Source organism: Numida meleagris, chromosome 25, assembly GCF_002078875.1.
Source record: "Numida meleagris isolate 19003 breed g44 Domestic line chromosome 25, NumMel1.0, whole genome shotgun sequence".
NCBI classification, from domain to species: Eukaryota; Metazoa; Chordata; class Aves; order Galliformes; family Numididae; genus Numida; species Numida meleagris.
Genome location: NC_034433.1, coordinates 19,519 through 34,759, shown reverse-complemented (window position 1 = coordinate 34,759; position 15,241 = coordinate 19,519). Strand labels below are relative to the sequence as shown.

The window sequence follows — 15,241 nt, the reverse complement described above, 5'->3', positions numbered from 1 at the left end:
CTGCGCGAGGTGGGCGGGGGGGGCTCACGGACCCCACTTACTCCGTCCACAGCACCCCGCCCTCCCCCATCCTCCACCGCCGCGCACCGCCCTCCCGGGTCCGCTCCCTGCTGCCTTCCCCTTCCCGTTCCGCACTGCTGACTGCTGGGACTCGTAGTCTCTCTGCACCGCACCGCACCGGGACCTCAGCCGGCACTGCACCGCAGCCGGACCGCAGCTGGACCGGCACACACACACCAGGTGCGCTCCCGATTTTGCACCGCGCTCCGGCTCCGCGCTCTGCTCCGCTCCCACCTGTTGCTTCGCGTCCCGATTCCGCCGCCCTCCGGGTGGCACCGGCCCGGGCTGGGAGTTCGGTGAGAGCTCGAGCGAGAGCTCTGGGCCGGGCGCCCAGCGCGGCGGCGGGCGACGCGTACATGGCGCTTTTCGTCCTTTTTTTTCTTTTTCTTTCCAATTTTTTTAAAACTCCTTTGTGTGACACGCAGAGGGGAGGTGCAGTTGGGTTAGGGTCAGGGTCCGTTTCCCAGAGCTCTCCGTAAATGTTTTCGTGCTTGGGGCCGTGCTGTAACGCTGGGGTTCAAGTCTATCCAGTGAGCACAACTCAGTATAGGAGGGTGCTTCATCCCTGCCCCCCATCCCTCCCAGCGCCCACCTTGTCCCCATCAGCACAAAGAGGGTTTGGGCAGTTGGATCCCTATTTTGTGGCAATTAGGGGTTCAGGGGGAGAGGGAAGGAGAGCTGGGAACAGGCTGAGCATTGTGCCCTCCTGAGTAGCTCTGTCACCCCAAAGCTGCTTGCTGCAGGACCCCCTTGTGTGCTGCTGCTGAACAATGGAGAAGGACCCCGCACTGCGGCTCCGCGTCTTTGACCTCAACTGCTGGTGGGTGCAGAGCCCAGTGGGGCTGTGGGTATGGGGACATATGCCCCAGGAGGGCCACCTTCATGCCCCCTTTGTTGTGGGGTCGCACTGTTTTCACAACCCAAATGGGGGGCAGGGCACTCAGCTGGGCTTCGTCCCACTCCTTGCCTATTCCCCTGCACTCCCCATTCTCCCATGTAGAAGGAGTTCCCCATGTGTCCCGCAACTGGGGATATGCTGCTTCACCTTGCAGGTGGGGAAAGCCACCCTCAAAGATCTTCCCTGCACGTCCCTATTGTCCCCACCTCCCTACCATCCCATCTGGCCCTGCACCTGAGTTGCATCCTGCCCCATACCCTCTCCCCCCATTTTGGGTCCACACAAGCCCTCATCCCTGGCCCCTCTCCATGGCTCAGGGCCATCCGTTACCTGAGCAAGCGGCGGCAGGAGCGCATCCACCTCATTGGGGACTGGCTGTGCCAGGAGGGCTTCGACCTGGTCCTGCTGCAGGAGGTGAGCTCACTCATGAGCTGATCGTGCCAGGTCTCAGCCCACATGCTGAGCATGCCCGGTCTCAGCCCATCCCACTGTCCCGCAGATATGGAGTGAGTGTGACTACAATGACCTGAAGGCAAAGCTGGGTGGTTGCTGCCCCTTCTCCCATTATTTTCGAAGGTGAGAAGGGCTGGGACACCCCCCAGAGGGAGGGAGGTGGTTGTTCACTGTGCCCCCTTGCAGTGGTGTCATCGGCAGTGGCCTCTGCGTCTTCTCCAAGTTCCCCATCCTGGACACACTGCTCTACCAGTACTCACTCAATGGTTACCCCTATATGGTGAGTGGGGCAGAGGGGGCACGCAGCACCCACAGGACCTGACTGAGCTGTGCCAGCCCCTGCCTTCCCCCTTCCCCTTTGGCAGCTGCAGCATGGGGATTGGTTCTGCGGCAAGTCTGTGGGTCTCGTCGTTGTCAGGATTGCTGAAATCACCTTCAACATCTATGTCACCCACGTGAGCACCTGGAGGGGATGGTTGGCTGCACCCCTCCTTCGCTGTCCCCTCTCTGGGGACACTTCTAAAAAGCAATGATTTAATATTGTATAGGGTGGGGGAACAGTGACCCCAGCTGGGCAGCACAGTGGGGTAAAGGTCCCAAGCTGCTGTCAACAGAATGAAGGCAGAGCTGTGGGACCAAAGCATTGCAGGGAGCCGTGGAGCGGGATAGGTGCTGCAGGGAAGGGATCATGGCTGCTCTGCCCCCTGCTTTTCCAGCTGCATGCTGAGTACAGCCGGGAGAAGGACACCTACCTGCCCCACCGTGTGGTGCAAGCCTGGGAGCTGGCACAGTTCATCCGGTGAGTGCCCACAGCTCACAGCCAGGACTATGAGAGGGGTGACCACGGGGTTCCCCCTCTCCCAGGGCTGATCCAGAGGACTGAGCCAATCCCATTCCTGCAGCCACACGGCAAAGGCGGCTGACGTTGTGCTGCTGGGGGGGGACCTCAACATGCACCCCGGAGATGTGGGTATCCGACTGCTGCGTGGCTGGACGGGCCTGCAGGATGCCTTCACTGAGGCCAAGCACTTTGTGGTGAGTGGGGGCTCAGCAAGGATGCCTCCAGGCCTTGTGTGTCCATCCTTGCCCAGGGTATGGCACACGGCTCTTGTTCTCAGGGCTGCAAGGACGGCTGCACCCTCATCCCCAATAACTGCTTCACAGTCAAGTCAGAGCTGCAGCCCTTCCCGCTGGGCGTCCGCATTGACTACATCTTCTACAAGGTGATAGGGTCCCTCCATGCTGCACATAGGGCAGGGGACACCCGGTGACCCCACTGCCCTCTCGCCCAGGCTGTCTCCAGCTTCACAGTGAAGTGTGAAGAGCTGAGGACCACCACAGGGACAGTCCCAGGAATGGACATCCCTTACTCAGACCATGAGGCTGTGATGGCAATTCTGTGCATACAGAGGAGGGGACCGACAGCGGATGTTACCATTGGCACAGCCAGTAAGGTTTGGGGGTACCACTAGGATCCCCTTGTCAGGATCAGTAAGGTTTGGGGACATTAGTGGGATCCCCTTGACATGGGTTTGAGGACATCACTGAGGTCCCCTTGGCATGGTCAGTAAGGTTTGGGGACAGTACTGAGATCCCCTTGGCACAGTCAATAAGGTTTGGGGACAGTTCTGAGATCCCCTTGGCACAGTCAATAAGGTTTGAGGACACCACTGGGATCCCCGTGGCATGGTCAATAAGGTCTGGGGACACCACCGGCGTCCCCTTGACATGGATTTGAGGACACCAGTGGGGTCCCCTTGGAACGGGTTTGGGGACACCAGTGGGGTCTTGCGTACGCTGGGGATACTGCTGACCACCGGCTTTGAGATGGGAAGGATATTTGGGGGCACCCCTTGGAAGGGAGCTGACAGAAAGATACTGGATGGGGACCAAATGGGTACGGAGATGGGTGTCACCCCCCATAACCTCTGTTTCCACAGTGCCGGTGCTGGCGGAGGTGCTGAGCGAGGCACGGACGGAGGTGTGCATGGGGCTGCTGGCAGCACGGCGGCAGCGTTATTCCTCAGGCAGGATGGCGGTGCTGGCCATGCTGCTGCTGCTGCTACAGGCAGTGGGTGTGCTGGGTGTACTGGGAGGGCTGGTGGCTGGGCAGCCTTTCCCTGCTCTCTCCTTCTCCCTGCTGGCCTTCCTCGCCCTTGCCATCCTCCTCCTTGCTGCTGGCCTCCACCTCTTCTACAGCATTGAGGTGAAGATGCTGCAGGGGACTGAGGAGCAGATGGAGATGGCGATGCGGGGGCTGCAGGAACAGCCCCTCCACTGCCACTGACCCGGGCCCATCCTGACCCATTTTTTAGCTGAAGAAAATAAAAGTGGTGTTACAACCCTTTGTGCCATTTCAAGGAGGTTTTATTCCAAGCCAGGGGGTTGCAGCAGGGTGGGAGGTGCAGAGTGTCCCACACCCGGGACCCCAGGACTGTAAGCACCACATCACTGTGGAGAATAGCTCTGCAGCAACTGGGAACTCTTTAAAGGTCCGAGAGCTCCATGCAAAGGCATTGGAAGTGGAGAAGCGCCCAAAGGGACAAGGAGGACATGGCCACCAGTGTACTTTGTCCTCAGTGTCACAAATAGAGTGCCAACTCTGGGCAAAATCTGCTAGGAGAGCTGCTAGGGAAACAACCCCATCCCACATCACATTGCACAGGAGTTCTTGACCCTTGTACTCTGTGGTGGATGGGGACAGTACAGAGGTGGCACCCAAAAGTGGTGATGCAGAGCTGTGGGCTCAGTCTGGTCTGGCCATTGGTAGCCCCATTTGTAGAGCCAGATGTCAGGGGCTGGGGTGCATGTTCCCATCTGGGATGGATGTCCTTGGTTTGGGTGAGTGTCCCCATCTGGGATGGATGTCTTGGAGTGTCTATCAGGCGCTGCTCCTGCTGCTGCCCCACCGCATCAAGCTGCCACCTGCTCACATTGGCCATGGCCGTGTTCTCACTGCCAGGAGTGAAGCCCTTCGGGTCTGGTGGGCATGGAGCTGTCACCCACTGGGACTGAGGCACTGTCCTGAGGAAGGCAGTGGAGCAGCTTGAGCATGAGGGGTTTTGCTTTCGATGCCGCCAGCTCTGCCTTGTGGCAGCATCCTCCTCGAAGTGGTCACAGCTGTGGGATCTCTTGCACCAAGCGAGACTCCAGTTCCCTACAGGGCTTTTTCCTCCTCTGGCAAATCCTGGGTAGAGCCACGCAGCCCATGTGTTTCATGTCCCCTGCAAATCTCATTTTCAAGCAAGCACAAGGCCAAGGCAAAATTCAGCTGGGCATGGGGAGCATTTCTCTGTGCCCCAGAACGAGGGTGCTCCTTGCTGTCACCCCCTCCATAGCAAGCGAGGACCCAGCTTCGTCATGGCAGCTGCCTGCAAAGCAGCTTGGGGTGATGCTCAGCTTGGGGGGGAACCACTAGAACTGCCCCCGCAATGAGAATCCTTTAGGGATGCAGCTCGCTGAGCCGCTTCTCCTCCTGCATGTGGATGAGTGCGTTGCGCTTGTCCACCACCTGCAGCAGCTGAGCCAGGATCTGTTGCTCAGCTGCGCGATCTTCAGGGGTCTTCAGGGCTTCTGTGGGAGCAGGGGGGGCTGCAGCAGGGCTGGGGGTCCCACCCCGCACACAGCCCCCCCCAGCACACAGGGGTGCTTACCTTCTATCTCTATGTACCAACGCAGCTCCTGATCCAGCTGCCACTGCTGCTCCTCCAGCTTCAGCTCCTGAACCCTGCAGGGATGGAATGGGGTGAACTGAGCATGGGGCCAGGGGACTGGGAGGGGTGGCCCGTGCAGCATCGTCCCCAGCCCTACGTGATCATGAGGTCCGACTCCTCCAACATCAGGCTGTTCTTCTTCTGCACCAGATACAGCAACTGGTTCATCCACTGCGTCTTGTGGTCGTCCGGGCTGTCTGCGGGGCAGGGCAGGGTGAGTGGTGTGAGCCCCCTCTTTGGGCACCAAGGAGCCTCAGATACCCGATCCTCACCACTCTCTTCCCGGAGGAACTTCTCCAGCTTGATGCCCTGCTGCTCCAGCTCTCGGAACGTCACCTCGATCTCCTCCAGCCGCCGCTGGATGGCCTGCAGGGTGAGGAGGGCTAATGGTTGGCCAGTGCATCCCAACGTGTGAGATGAGGACAGGGATGGGGACCTGGCCTCCACACCTGGGCTTTGCAGAACCGCTTCATTTGTGCCTCCCGTGCACGGCGGTTCAGCGTGCGTTTCCAGGTGGGGTACTTCTCCATGCCCCCCAGTATCAGGTTCTGTGCAGGGACATGGAGGGTGGGGGGTCAGACAGAGCCATACCTGATGCCTCAGTGTAGGATACTGTGGGACCAGTGCGTTTACCGCTGCCTGGGGGCAGAACTTACCGACTCTCCCATGATGCCTAGGTCTGAGCCTTCCTCCTCCTCCTCTTCCTCACTGTCACTCTCCCCCAGATCTGACTCCCCCAAAACACAAAACAGGTGAAGCACAATGGGGCCCAAGAGGGACCCTCAGCCCAGTTCAGCAGCCACCCACCTTCCTGCATGGCTGCTTCTTCCTCCTCCTCCTCCTCCTCCTCCTCCTCCTCCCAGGCCACCTGTGCCCGCACACTCAGTGTGGCCTCAAGTGGTGCCTGCAGCCGCAGCCGTGCTGGCTTGGGGGGAGGCTCAGCCTCAGTGTCGCCCATGAGGCTCAGTGAGGAGAGATGGAGCTTCTCCAGGTCTGAGAGGATGATCTTCCTCCTGCCACCACCCTCTTCAGCTTCCTCCACTGCCTTCTGAGGCTCTGTGCTGGGACCTTCAATCTTCTCATCCTCCTCCAGCACAACCTCCAGCCCCAAAGCTGGCAGCTCCTGCTCCACCATCTCACCAGTGCCTGTAGCATCCTCCACTTCACCAGTGCCCACACCCTCCTCCACCTTGGGCTCCCTGGGTGGCTGTGGGGCAGTGGGTGGGGGTCTGGGCTCCTCCTTCTCGGGTGGTGCACAGGGGCTCCCCGCATCTGAGAGCGCACGGTCAGTGACAGCATCCTAGGCCAGGAGGGGCAGCGGAGGGGTGATGAGTGTGAGGTCATACCCAAGCATCCCCTCCCCCTATTTGACCCCATTCATGGAGATTTCAGGCCACTTACCCCATCAGGCAGCATGGGGGGTTCGTTTGGGGGCAGCACTGGGGGCTCGCTCAAGGGCAGCTCCATGCTGAGGGCATCGGGGAAGTGAAGTGAGCAATAGAAGTGACCTGGGAGGATGTTGCAAACCCGCACAATGAGCAAGCAAAGAGGCTGCAAAGAGAGTCACCCTCCCTCCTAGTCCCCAGCTCCGAACACACTCACCGTCCTCTTCGTCGAAGGCGTAGTCTCCTAGGCGCAGTGTGGCCCCACAGCGCCAGCACTGGAAGCAGCTGCGGTGGAAGAAGCGTCCCTCTGCGCTGGCCCGTTCCAGGATGTAGATGCGGCGGGCGCAGAAGTAGCAGGCATCACTGCTCTCTGGGCGAACCGATGTCTGTGGGAGGACAGGACAGGTCAGGGTGACGTGGGATGACCCAGCCTTTGGGGTTTGGTGGTGTTGGGGGCACCTCTTGTAGAGGAGCTCAGTGCTGGCACGGGGAGGGAGGGAGGGAGCGGCAGCGCCTGGCTCCGGAAAACCAGTTGGGTCAGAAAATGCTCTGGGAGGAGCCGGGAGCCCGTGGGCGTAGACACAGCCTCAGTGCCAGCTCCTGGCTTGGCCCCGTGCACAGGAGGAGCCCCCCCCAGGCACAAGGCGAGGACCAACCTGTGCGAGGTCCATGGTGGCAGCTGGTGGTGCATTGTGGTCACCATCCATGATATCTCCAGATGGCACTGCATCAGTCTAAGGGCACAGCACGAAGCAGGGCTCAACACCCCACAGGCTGCACCCCGCAGAGCATCCCTTCGATATTCAGTGGGCACCCACCTCCGTGCTGTCCCTATTGCTCTTCTTGCCCTCAGCATCCTGCGCATTGGCCTGCCAATGCAGATATGGGGCTCAGAGTTACGAGGCATGACTGTGGGGAGGAGTGTGGGGTGATGAGGGGGGTCCTTACCTGAGTGCGTTTGTGCGTCACGATGCGGCTCTTCTGCAGCTTGCTGAGAAAGAGGATGGCCCCTTTGGTACCACAGGGGGACAGCGGCTTCTTGCTGAGCTCCATCGATGCTGCACAGAGGGGATGGGGACACGCTGGGGATGTAAGTGGGGAGCACCCAACTGGCTCCATGGGGCATTCAGGGTGGGATAACCCACCCCACAGTTCACACCTGGAGGATGAGGCTTGAAAGCTTCGTAGAACTGGCTGAGGTAGGTGATGAGCCCCAGGCGGCTGGGCTCAGCCATGGAGGCCATCTCAGCGCTGGAGAGGATAGGCTGGATGCCCAGCTCCTGCTCTGCCATGTCCAACACCAGCTGGTGGGTGCGGACGGGGTCCTGTGGGTCCATGGCATCGAAATCCCTGCAGGGAGGGTGGGTGGCATGAGGGTGGGTGCTGCAGGGTGGAGGTGCTGGGGGGCTGGGCACTTACACCAAATCGGGACGGAATCGATGGATGAGGGCACAGAGGGCCAAACCACTGGTCCAGGAAGACGTGAAATCGGTCACCTCCACCCCATGATAGCCATCCGTGCTATCCTGGCACCAGCGCAGCAGCTCCTTGTAGGCATCTCCACAGACAGCTGAGAAGGCAGCAGTGCACGTGTCCCCATCCCAACCCAAGGACACCTCCATAGAGGTCCCCCGCCCATGACATCATGCTTTAGATGGGGACCTGATCATGCAACGTCCCCCAGAGCTTGATCAGTGGGATGGGAAAGCATTGGGAGGAGGGAAATGAACACCCTCAAAAGAAAGCAGTGGGATGGGAGCTGCGTCCCTATGGGGGCTGTGTCATAGGAAACGGGATGGGGATGCAGACGTTGCTGGGAGGAGGGCAGTGCCTGTGTGCCTGGGCTCCAGAATGAGGGGGTGGGGAGGGAAATCAGGGCAGGAGCCGCTGTGCTGTGGCCTGCAGGGGTGGTCTTGGAGGTGGGAGGACCATGGGGCTGCTCCTACCGGTGCTGAGCCTGTTGTCAATCTTCTTCTTGTGGTCCACCTCCACCTTGCCCACGAGGTAGAGGTCTCGGACCTGCCAGGGGGAACACTCAGGTCACCAACTGCATCCAACCAGTGCCATCAAAACTGGTGTTGGCAAAGGGGACACCCAGGCACCCCCCCAGCTGCCAAAGGAAATGCATCATGCATCTTGGGGACCTACAGCTGTGATTTCACACCCTTAGGGGACAGGGGACCGTGCCAGTTAGGCAGGGGACCATGTCAATTGGTGGCACACAACTGGAGTTACCTCACTGATGGGCATCAAACTGGATGGTTGCTGTCTCTCCCACCCAAGCAGGACACCCCTGAGCTGGGAATTGGAGAGCTGATACTCTGCACCCGTACTCCAGGCCAGTACCTGACTGCATTTAATGGCCTGCAGGTTGAGGTTGGGGTAGCGGGTGGTGGGGTCAATGCTGTACTGTGTGACATTCTTGTTGGTGTTGTCCGGAGAGGTCTGCGACAGACGCTGGTAGATGCTCTCCCTGGGCACAAGAGGATGGTACTGGGTGTCACATCCACCCTCACACCTCCCCACCACACCGAGTGCACAGCCATTCCAGGGTGGGCTCTCACCTCTCTGCCAACACCTCCAGAGGAGGGGTCCCGGCTGCCCATCGCCGCACCATCCACGCCGCATCGAAGGCAGCCAGGAAGCCCCGGGCCACACCTGTGCCCAGTGGCCAGAAGGGCTGTGGAGAGGAAGGTAAACTGATGGGGATGGGGATGGAGCTGCGTGGCTGGTTGGGGCAGAGGAGGCAGGGACCAGCCAGGCTTGGATGGAGATGAAAATGGGGAGAGGCGGTGAGACGCAAACAGAGGGAAAGACAGACGTCTCCTCCCCAGCTCCATGGCTGCACAAATGCTGCTGCATGCCAGGAGGAACTGGGCTGCATCCCAACCATCTCCAGTGGGTAGGGAAAAGGGATAACCCATCCCCATCAAAGCATCCTTCTACCAGCAATTTGGGGATGTGTCCATGGGGATGGGGTGCACTGAGCAGCTGGAGCAACAAGTGCTCAGGGATGGGGACTACGCTGCATCGCACAGCCCTGCTGGGAGAGGGGAAACTGAGGAACATCGCTCACCTCCACCAGGCAATCGCCCACCAGCCCCAGCAGCAGGCGTGCCCCGTTGTGCTCTCGCACCAGTGCTGCATTCTCGGAGCGCATCATGCAGGTGAAGTCGAACATGTCGACATCTGGCTGGTTGCGATGGTTGAGGGCAAACTCCAGCTCAGGCAGGCAGTAGTTGGTGGAGAAGTTGGCAGCCTCCTTGGCGTAGCTGAGCAGTGCATCCTGGTTCACATTGTCTGGGGACAGGAGGCTCTCAACGTCCACTTTGTCCTACAGGGATAGGTGGGTCCAACCAGGATGGGAGGTGGCATTTATCCCTATCCCAGTGGTGGGACAAACCCACCTGCCTCACCTGCAGGATGACACCCTTCTTGAGCAAGCTCTGCTTCTTGGCTGTCATGACAAAGTAGTGTGTATCATCCTTATAGTAGACAATGTTCTCCAGATCAATCCCTGGTGATGAGGAAGGGGAAGTGCTGAGACACCAATCGTCCCCACCAATGGGATCACTGTGTGGGGATATGCACCCACCACAGGGTGCATATCTGGTGCAGACCCCATGAGCTTTATGGGGCCACTGCATGTCCCCGTCAGCATGGTGACCATGTGGGAACATGCATCCACCATAGGGTGCACATCTCAGGACCCCCCCACTGACTCAGGACCACAGACCTGTTTTGTTGTAGAGGTTTTGGAAGAACTTCTGGTTGTAGATCCGGGCCACACCACTGATCTCGGCCACCTCCACCTCTGCCTGGCTGTTGCGGTTGACGAAGTTGGTGGTGATGCCAATGGCCAGCTTGCCCCGCATCTCCTTCCGCTTGAAGCCTTCGGGGATGAACTTGCCTCCCCCAGCCGAGATGAGGACATCAAACTCATAGTGGCTGAGGGGAGAGGAGCTGGGCTGCAGCACAGCCCGCCAGCCGCCTGCAGGACAGGGGAGTCACTGGGGTCTGCTTGTATCCCCAAGATACCGCCAACCCTACAGCCATGCCTTACCCTGTCCAGCTGCTTTGTTTGTGGGGGTATGGAGGCCTTTAAACTGCACGTTAGTGTGCACCTCCACACCCAGCAATAGGGCCACCTTCAGCAGGATGAGCTGCAGCTGCCGGATACCTGCAAAGGGACAGATGGGGAGCAATGAGAGCTGCACTCCCTGCCCACCTCTGGGGTGCGCCCAATTCACTCACTGATGTGGTCCAGCGTGCCGGTGCAGAAGCGTCCGTAGAACTTCTTGGCGCCCAGCGCCCGCAGGTCATGGATGGTGAAGGGCCAGAGATGCAGCACATTGTTACGGGAGAAGGAGTCACGCTTCTCCAGCAGCACCACGCGGGCGCCCAGCAGCGCCAGCTCGATGGCAGTGCGCAGCCCACAGGGACCAGCACCCACCACCAGGCACTGCAGAGGGGACAGATGGCGTGATGTCCACATGGTGTGACATCCCCATGGCGTGACATACCCATGATGTGATGTCCCCACAATATGTTGTCCCCATGGTGTGATGTCATGCTCAAGGATAATCTCACCCTAATCCACCCTAACCCACCGCTCCACCCCTCTCTGCTCCCCTCCTTCCTCTGCATGCTGCAAACAGGGCACCCTGCGGGGTAACCTCCACCTCCCTGAGGGCTGAACCTTGCCTTGGTGTCACGGCAATGGCAGCAATTAAGCACCAGGAGAGATAAGGTGCACGCACTTCCCCTCTGCTGCGGATGGGGAAGTTTTGCTGGTAGCAGACTCAATAATGAGACTGAAGTTTGAACTGCTGCCAGGCAGGAGGTGACAGCAGGGAGGAGAAGTGACAGTGGGGAGATGAGGGAAAGAATTGAGGTCTCCAGCTGCACTGGGACACATGGTATTGGGTGACTACGTCCCTCCACCCTTTTGCAGTCCCCACGGTGAGGATAGGAGGGACACTGCCAGCTGAGTGGCACCAAGGTAGCTTCATGCCATGGGATAGCATGGGGGCTAATTAACACATCAACACACTTTAAGACATTAAACCCCACTGCCATTCCAACCAGCACATCCCGCATCCTCCTCCAAGGACATCCCAATGGATGCTCCCACTCTGCAGACACAGCATCGGGACCCAACCTCACACCCCACAGCCACCCGTACCTTGGTGCTGGCGCAGGCAGTGCCCTGGTCATAGTCCTTGTGCCCTGCTTTCTTATCCAGCTTGCCCCACAGAGCCTTGGCACTCCAGGAATTGAGGGCAGCCTTGAGGCCATGGTAAAGCTGCAGCCCATTGCCCCGCAGCTCCAGTTGATGGCACAGCTCCGCAAAGCAGCTCAGTACCTCCTGGCACTGCCTGGCACGTACAAAGTGCTCAAACAGTGCGTGGGCTGGGTTGGTCGGCTCCTTGTCGGGTGCACTCATCCTGGGGGGACAGCGGGGATAAGAGGAGGACCCGCAAGTGCCGTCCTCCAGCCCAGCCCCATAGGGATGCTGCAGGACCTGGGGTTTCAGCACGAGGCTTTTTGCAGCGCAGGGTGCAGCGATCTGGGTGACGGTGACACTAGAATCAGGGCCCTTTCCGGCTGCACCCAGTGAGCCACGGTGTCACTGTGCAGGGTGACGTCAGGGGAGGGGACAGCTTCGGCTTCCTTTGTGCTGTGCGTACCTGCAGCAAGTGAGAGCACTGTTTTGGAGCAAAGATATCGCTTCCTTCCTCTTGTTGGTTGGACCCTAGCTGCAGGGACAAACCACAGTGCCCCAAGAACAGCAGAAGTACTGCTGTAAAGCCAGCGTTGGGCAGGAAGGAGCAGGACCCCGATGCCCTGGTTTGAGAGCAGGATTTGCTCTGCTACAGCACAACAGGGAGGAAGCTGCCAGCCTAGAAGCAGCCACAGAGTAGCACAGAGGAAGCAACATGCGGAAACCAAAAATAGCAAAATGACACACAGACAGCCCCAGCAGTGAGCAGGGAGAGTTCCATCAGAGCTGGGGTGCAGCACTCCCCCATACCCTGCCCTTGCTGAGCACCTGCCCAGTGCTTGCTCACCCATCTCCATGTACCACTCCCCAGACCTGGTTGCACCACACTGCTGTTCCGTGCTGCCCCCAGCACCAAGCTCTGTCCTTTCCATCCGCCTCTGAATCACAGGGCTGTGCGACGCTCCCAACCTGGCAGGAGGAGCAGCGTGGTGGAAGTCTCGTCCTGCTGCACTGCTCTTCGGCTGCTCTGCTCCTCCCTTTGAACACTGAGCTTTGCCCTTGCGCTGTGCCCCAGCTTCCCAAAGCCCTCCAGCCTCACCAGTGGGAAATAATGAATGTGAAGAGCTTGGGGAAACTGAGGCATGCTGTCCACAGCCAGTGGTGCGGGGCTGGGGCAGTGCCCCATGCCATGGCAGCATTCCACCACAGCATTTTCGCTTGGCGAGGAGGCAGAACAACAAGCCCTATGTTACTTCGAGTTTCCTGCAGAAATGATGCTCGTGCTGGCACTCTGTGTCCCCTTTGGTGTGCTTGTACCCCCCACAACAACAACTATTAGCAAGAGTTAGAACCACTCCGGCTGCTCAGCTCCTGCAGATTTGGTGCCAGCAGATGGGAGGCAAGGTGCTGAGCCCCCATCTCTGCACTCCCCAGATGAAAGCACAAATACTTTGTGCATTTCTTCCCCTAAAGTTGGAGGAGGTGGGTTCGTAGCTAGCCCTGACTCAGCCCAGAAAAGCTCTGGTTGGAGCAGCTGCAGAAATGAAACTTATATGGAAATCACCCATCACCAGCACATGCAGAGCAACCCTAGAGTGGGGATGCCCACGCGTGCTGATGGGGTTTCCCCTTGTCCTGGTCCATGGGGATGCAGCAGGGAAGCAGCCCCAGGGGTGCTGCACTGCTGGCGAGCTCACATCTTCCAGCACACGGAAACAGGGTGGGGAAGGACGTAGAGCAAATGCAGGCTGGGAGGACTTCCAGCAGCACAGCTTGGCAGCTGGGCCTCTCCCTCCTGCTGTGCATGCTCCCAGCATGGACTGGGACCAGCCCAGAGAGCCCACAGACCAGGCTGCGTGGGATTGTTATCTAGGCAGGGTGCTCTCTGCCAAGGGTTTGTGAAAGCTCCCCAGAAAGTGGGTATCAAACTCCCTTGGGATGCAGCAACCTTGTGCAGATGCTGGGTGGGTCTCAGCCCCTTGCAGCGGAAGTGAGCACTTCTCCAGTGCAATTTGAGGTTGTTCTTCACAGCGGATCCATAAACCGCAGCCTGACCACATCCCCGAGAACTTGGGACGAAGACATCACTCAGGGGCTTCAGCACCCCCAAACGTCGTCTGAGCTCATGGGGCTCAGCCATGTCCCCACTCAGCACCAGCCCCTTGGGGTGCACAGAGGTCACTGCAGCCAAGGGGACAGGGACAGCTCTGTCCCTTGTCTGATGCTGTTTTGCACCAGTAGTGCTGCTGAGAAGCTGCTCTTGCTTGGGCTGGGGCTGAGATGGCTACAGGCAAAAATAACCTGGAGTGTCCTCTCCTCTGGGCTCCCACAGTCTGAGGTGGAGTGGGGTGGGGTGGGGTGGGATGCCCAGCAGTGCTGCTCTGCAGCAGATGTACCCTGGAGGGACAGCAGACGTGCAAACCCCAAGTCCAATTGGCAACATGTCCCGGGGGCTCCTGCACACCGAGTGTCTTCCCCCTGCACCAAGCAAGGGGCTGGGACGGGGAAAAGCCTCTCCCTTTGCAAAGCTCTTCCTGCTCCGTTCCACTTGGTACTGGGAGTACTGGTGAGACTGGGAAAAGAGTGCAGGACGAGGGGACTGCTCCCTTTTCCCTTAGTCCTGGTGGGAGCAGAATGTAGGGGTTGGGATAGGGAAGATCAAGGGGAGACCCATGCAGCTCAGCATCCCGGGGCTTCGGCAACTCGTGCTGCATCAAACCAGAGCGATGTTTCCGGCAGCACTCACACAATGCGGTCCCCCATTCGCCCACATCCTCCCTGGAGCAAGACACAGCGCTGGGGAGGGGGGGGCGGGCGGGGCGGGAGGACAAGAGAGCGACCCCTACATCCGCCCACCCACCGGAGATGCCCTGCCCATCCCCTCCCACTCACCTTCAGGTCTGCACCGTGGGGGAACGGCTCAGGGATGGGGCTGGATGAGGGCTGAAAAGGGCTCCGGCCACCCGGTTCAATTCCTCCCGGCTCCTTTCCTTCTGATCATGTTCCTTTCCTCTCTTTTTGACTCCTTTCCTGCTGGAAGGCGGTGCTAAGATCCCAGCAGAGGGGGCAGGGCTGTCTCAGGGTCTGCCCCGTTTTGTGCTGCCACAAACTGCGCTGCAATCGTGGATTTGGAGAGCGGTGATGAAACAAAGTGCTTTGCTTTTCACGCTGTGCTTCCTCCCTGCCCCCAGAAATAGAGTCCAGCAGCCAGGTCCTGCCCTGGGCGGGAGGGATTTGCTCAGCCTCAGTCTCCAAACGAGCCAATTGCGTCCCCAAGCAGTGCCACACTTGGGGAAAATTTTGGGACAGCACTTGCACCTTAGCTGAAGGTCTGCAGGGGGACAAAGGTACCTTGGGGCAGAGGATGGCGCTACCCGCTCCCCAGAGATCGATCCTGGCTGGTTGGATTTTAGGATTTCCCAGCAGTGAACTCCTCGGGGTGCTGCTGCCCGCTCACCCCATGCACTTGGTGATGGGGCTGGTGGAGCGGTGACACACAGTGACAACC

The 15,241-nt window shown here is 59.3% G+C and overlaps 2 protein-coding genes across 11 annotated transcripts; one reads left to right on the top strand and one right to left on the bottom strand.

Annotated features, from left to right (window-relative positions):
- On the top strand, positions 91-3,765 carry SMPD2 (sphingomyelin phosphodiesterase 2). Of its 2 annotated transcripts, none has more exons than XM_021377380.1 (11): positions 91-240; positions 791-880; positions 1,276-1,372; positions 1,458-1,534; positions 1,598-1,691; positions 1,777-1,866; positions 2,128-2,210; positions 2,314-2,446; positions 2,530-2,634; positions 2,704-2,860; positions 3,352-3,765. In XM_021377380.1, the coding sequence occupies exons 2-11, from the start codon at positions 831-833 to the stop codon at positions 3,696-3,698; spliced, it is 1,233 nt and encodes a 410-aa protein (XP_021233055.1). In that variant the 5' UTR covers positions 91-240; positions 791-830; the 3' UTR covers positions 3,699-3,765. The 2 variants fall into 2 exon arrangements, with proteins under 2 accessions (XP_021233055.1, XP_021233056.1); XM_021377381.1 differs by having other exon boundaries at positions 107-240; positions 804-880.
- MICAL1 (microtubule associated monooxygenase, calponin and LIM domain containing 1) lies at positions 3,761-14,907 on the bottom strand. 9 transcript variants are annotated; one of them, XM_021377360.1, is made up of 26 exons: positions 14,626-14,906; positions 12,581-12,702; positions 12,034-12,199; positions 11,695-11,956; positions 10,764-10,971; positions 10,573-10,689; positions 10,246-10,500; positions 9,926-10,026; positions 9,586-9,843; positions 9,074-9,189; positions 8,856-8,982; positions 8,456-8,528; positions 7,929-8,079; positions 7,669-7,859; positions 7,458-7,567; positions 7,328-7,378; positions 7,166-7,243; positions 6,727-6,895; positions 6,526-6,632; positions 5,932-6,424; positions 5,781-5,851; positions 5,574-5,672; positions 5,397-5,490; positions 5,222-5,321; positions 5,065-5,138; positions 3,761-4,435 (listed from the first exon to the last, which is right to left on the bottom strand). In XM_021377360.1, the coding sequence occupies exons 4-26, from the start codon at positions 11,953-11,955 to the stop codon at positions 4,410-4,412; spliced, it is 3,330 nt and encodes a 1,109-aa protein (XP_021233035.1). In that variant the 5' UTR covers position 11,956; positions 12,034-12,199; positions 12,581-12,702; positions 14,626-14,906; the 3' UTR covers positions 3,761-4,409. The 9 variants fall into 9 exon arrangements, 8 of the variants coding, with proteins under 8 accessions (XP_021233035.1, XP_021233029.1, XP_021233031.1 ...); XM_021377354.1 differs by having other exon boundaries at positions 3,761-4,984; positions 14,626-14,904; XM_021377356.1 differs by having other exon boundaries at positions 3,761-4,984; positions 12,607-12,702; positions 14,626-14,904.

What these genes read in the sequence shown, in the direction of transcription:
- SMPD2 (XM_021377380.1), top strand. Translation starts at nt 831, where the DNA reads ATGGAGAAGGACCCCGCACTGCGGCTCCGCGTCTTTGACCTCAACTGC. An exon ending in TCAATGGTTACCCCTATATG is followed by an intron (nt 1,692 to 1,776) that starts GTGAGTGGGGCA and finishes CCCCTTTGGCAG; the next exon opens with CTGCAGCATGGGGATTGGTT. An exon ending in TTGACTACATCTTCTACAAG is followed by an intron (nt 2,635 to 2,703) that starts GTGATAGGGTCC and finishes CCTCTCGCCCAG; the next exon opens with GCTGTCTCCAGCTTCACAGT.
- MICAL1 (XM_021377355.1), bottom strand. Translation starts at nt 11,955, where the DNA reads ATGAGTGCACCCGACAAGGAGCCGACCAACCCAGCCCACGCACTGTTT. An exon ending in TGGGCGATTGCCTGGTGGAG is followed by an intron (nt 9,190 to 9,585) that starts GTGAGCGATGTT and finishes TCCTCTCCACAG; the next exon opens with CCCTTCTGGCCACTGGGCAC. An exon ending in AGAAGCAGCCATGCAGGAAG is followed by an intron (nt 5,852 to 5,931) that starts GTGGGTGGCTGC and finishes TGGGGGAGTCAG; the next exon opens with ATCTGGGGGAGAGTGACAGT.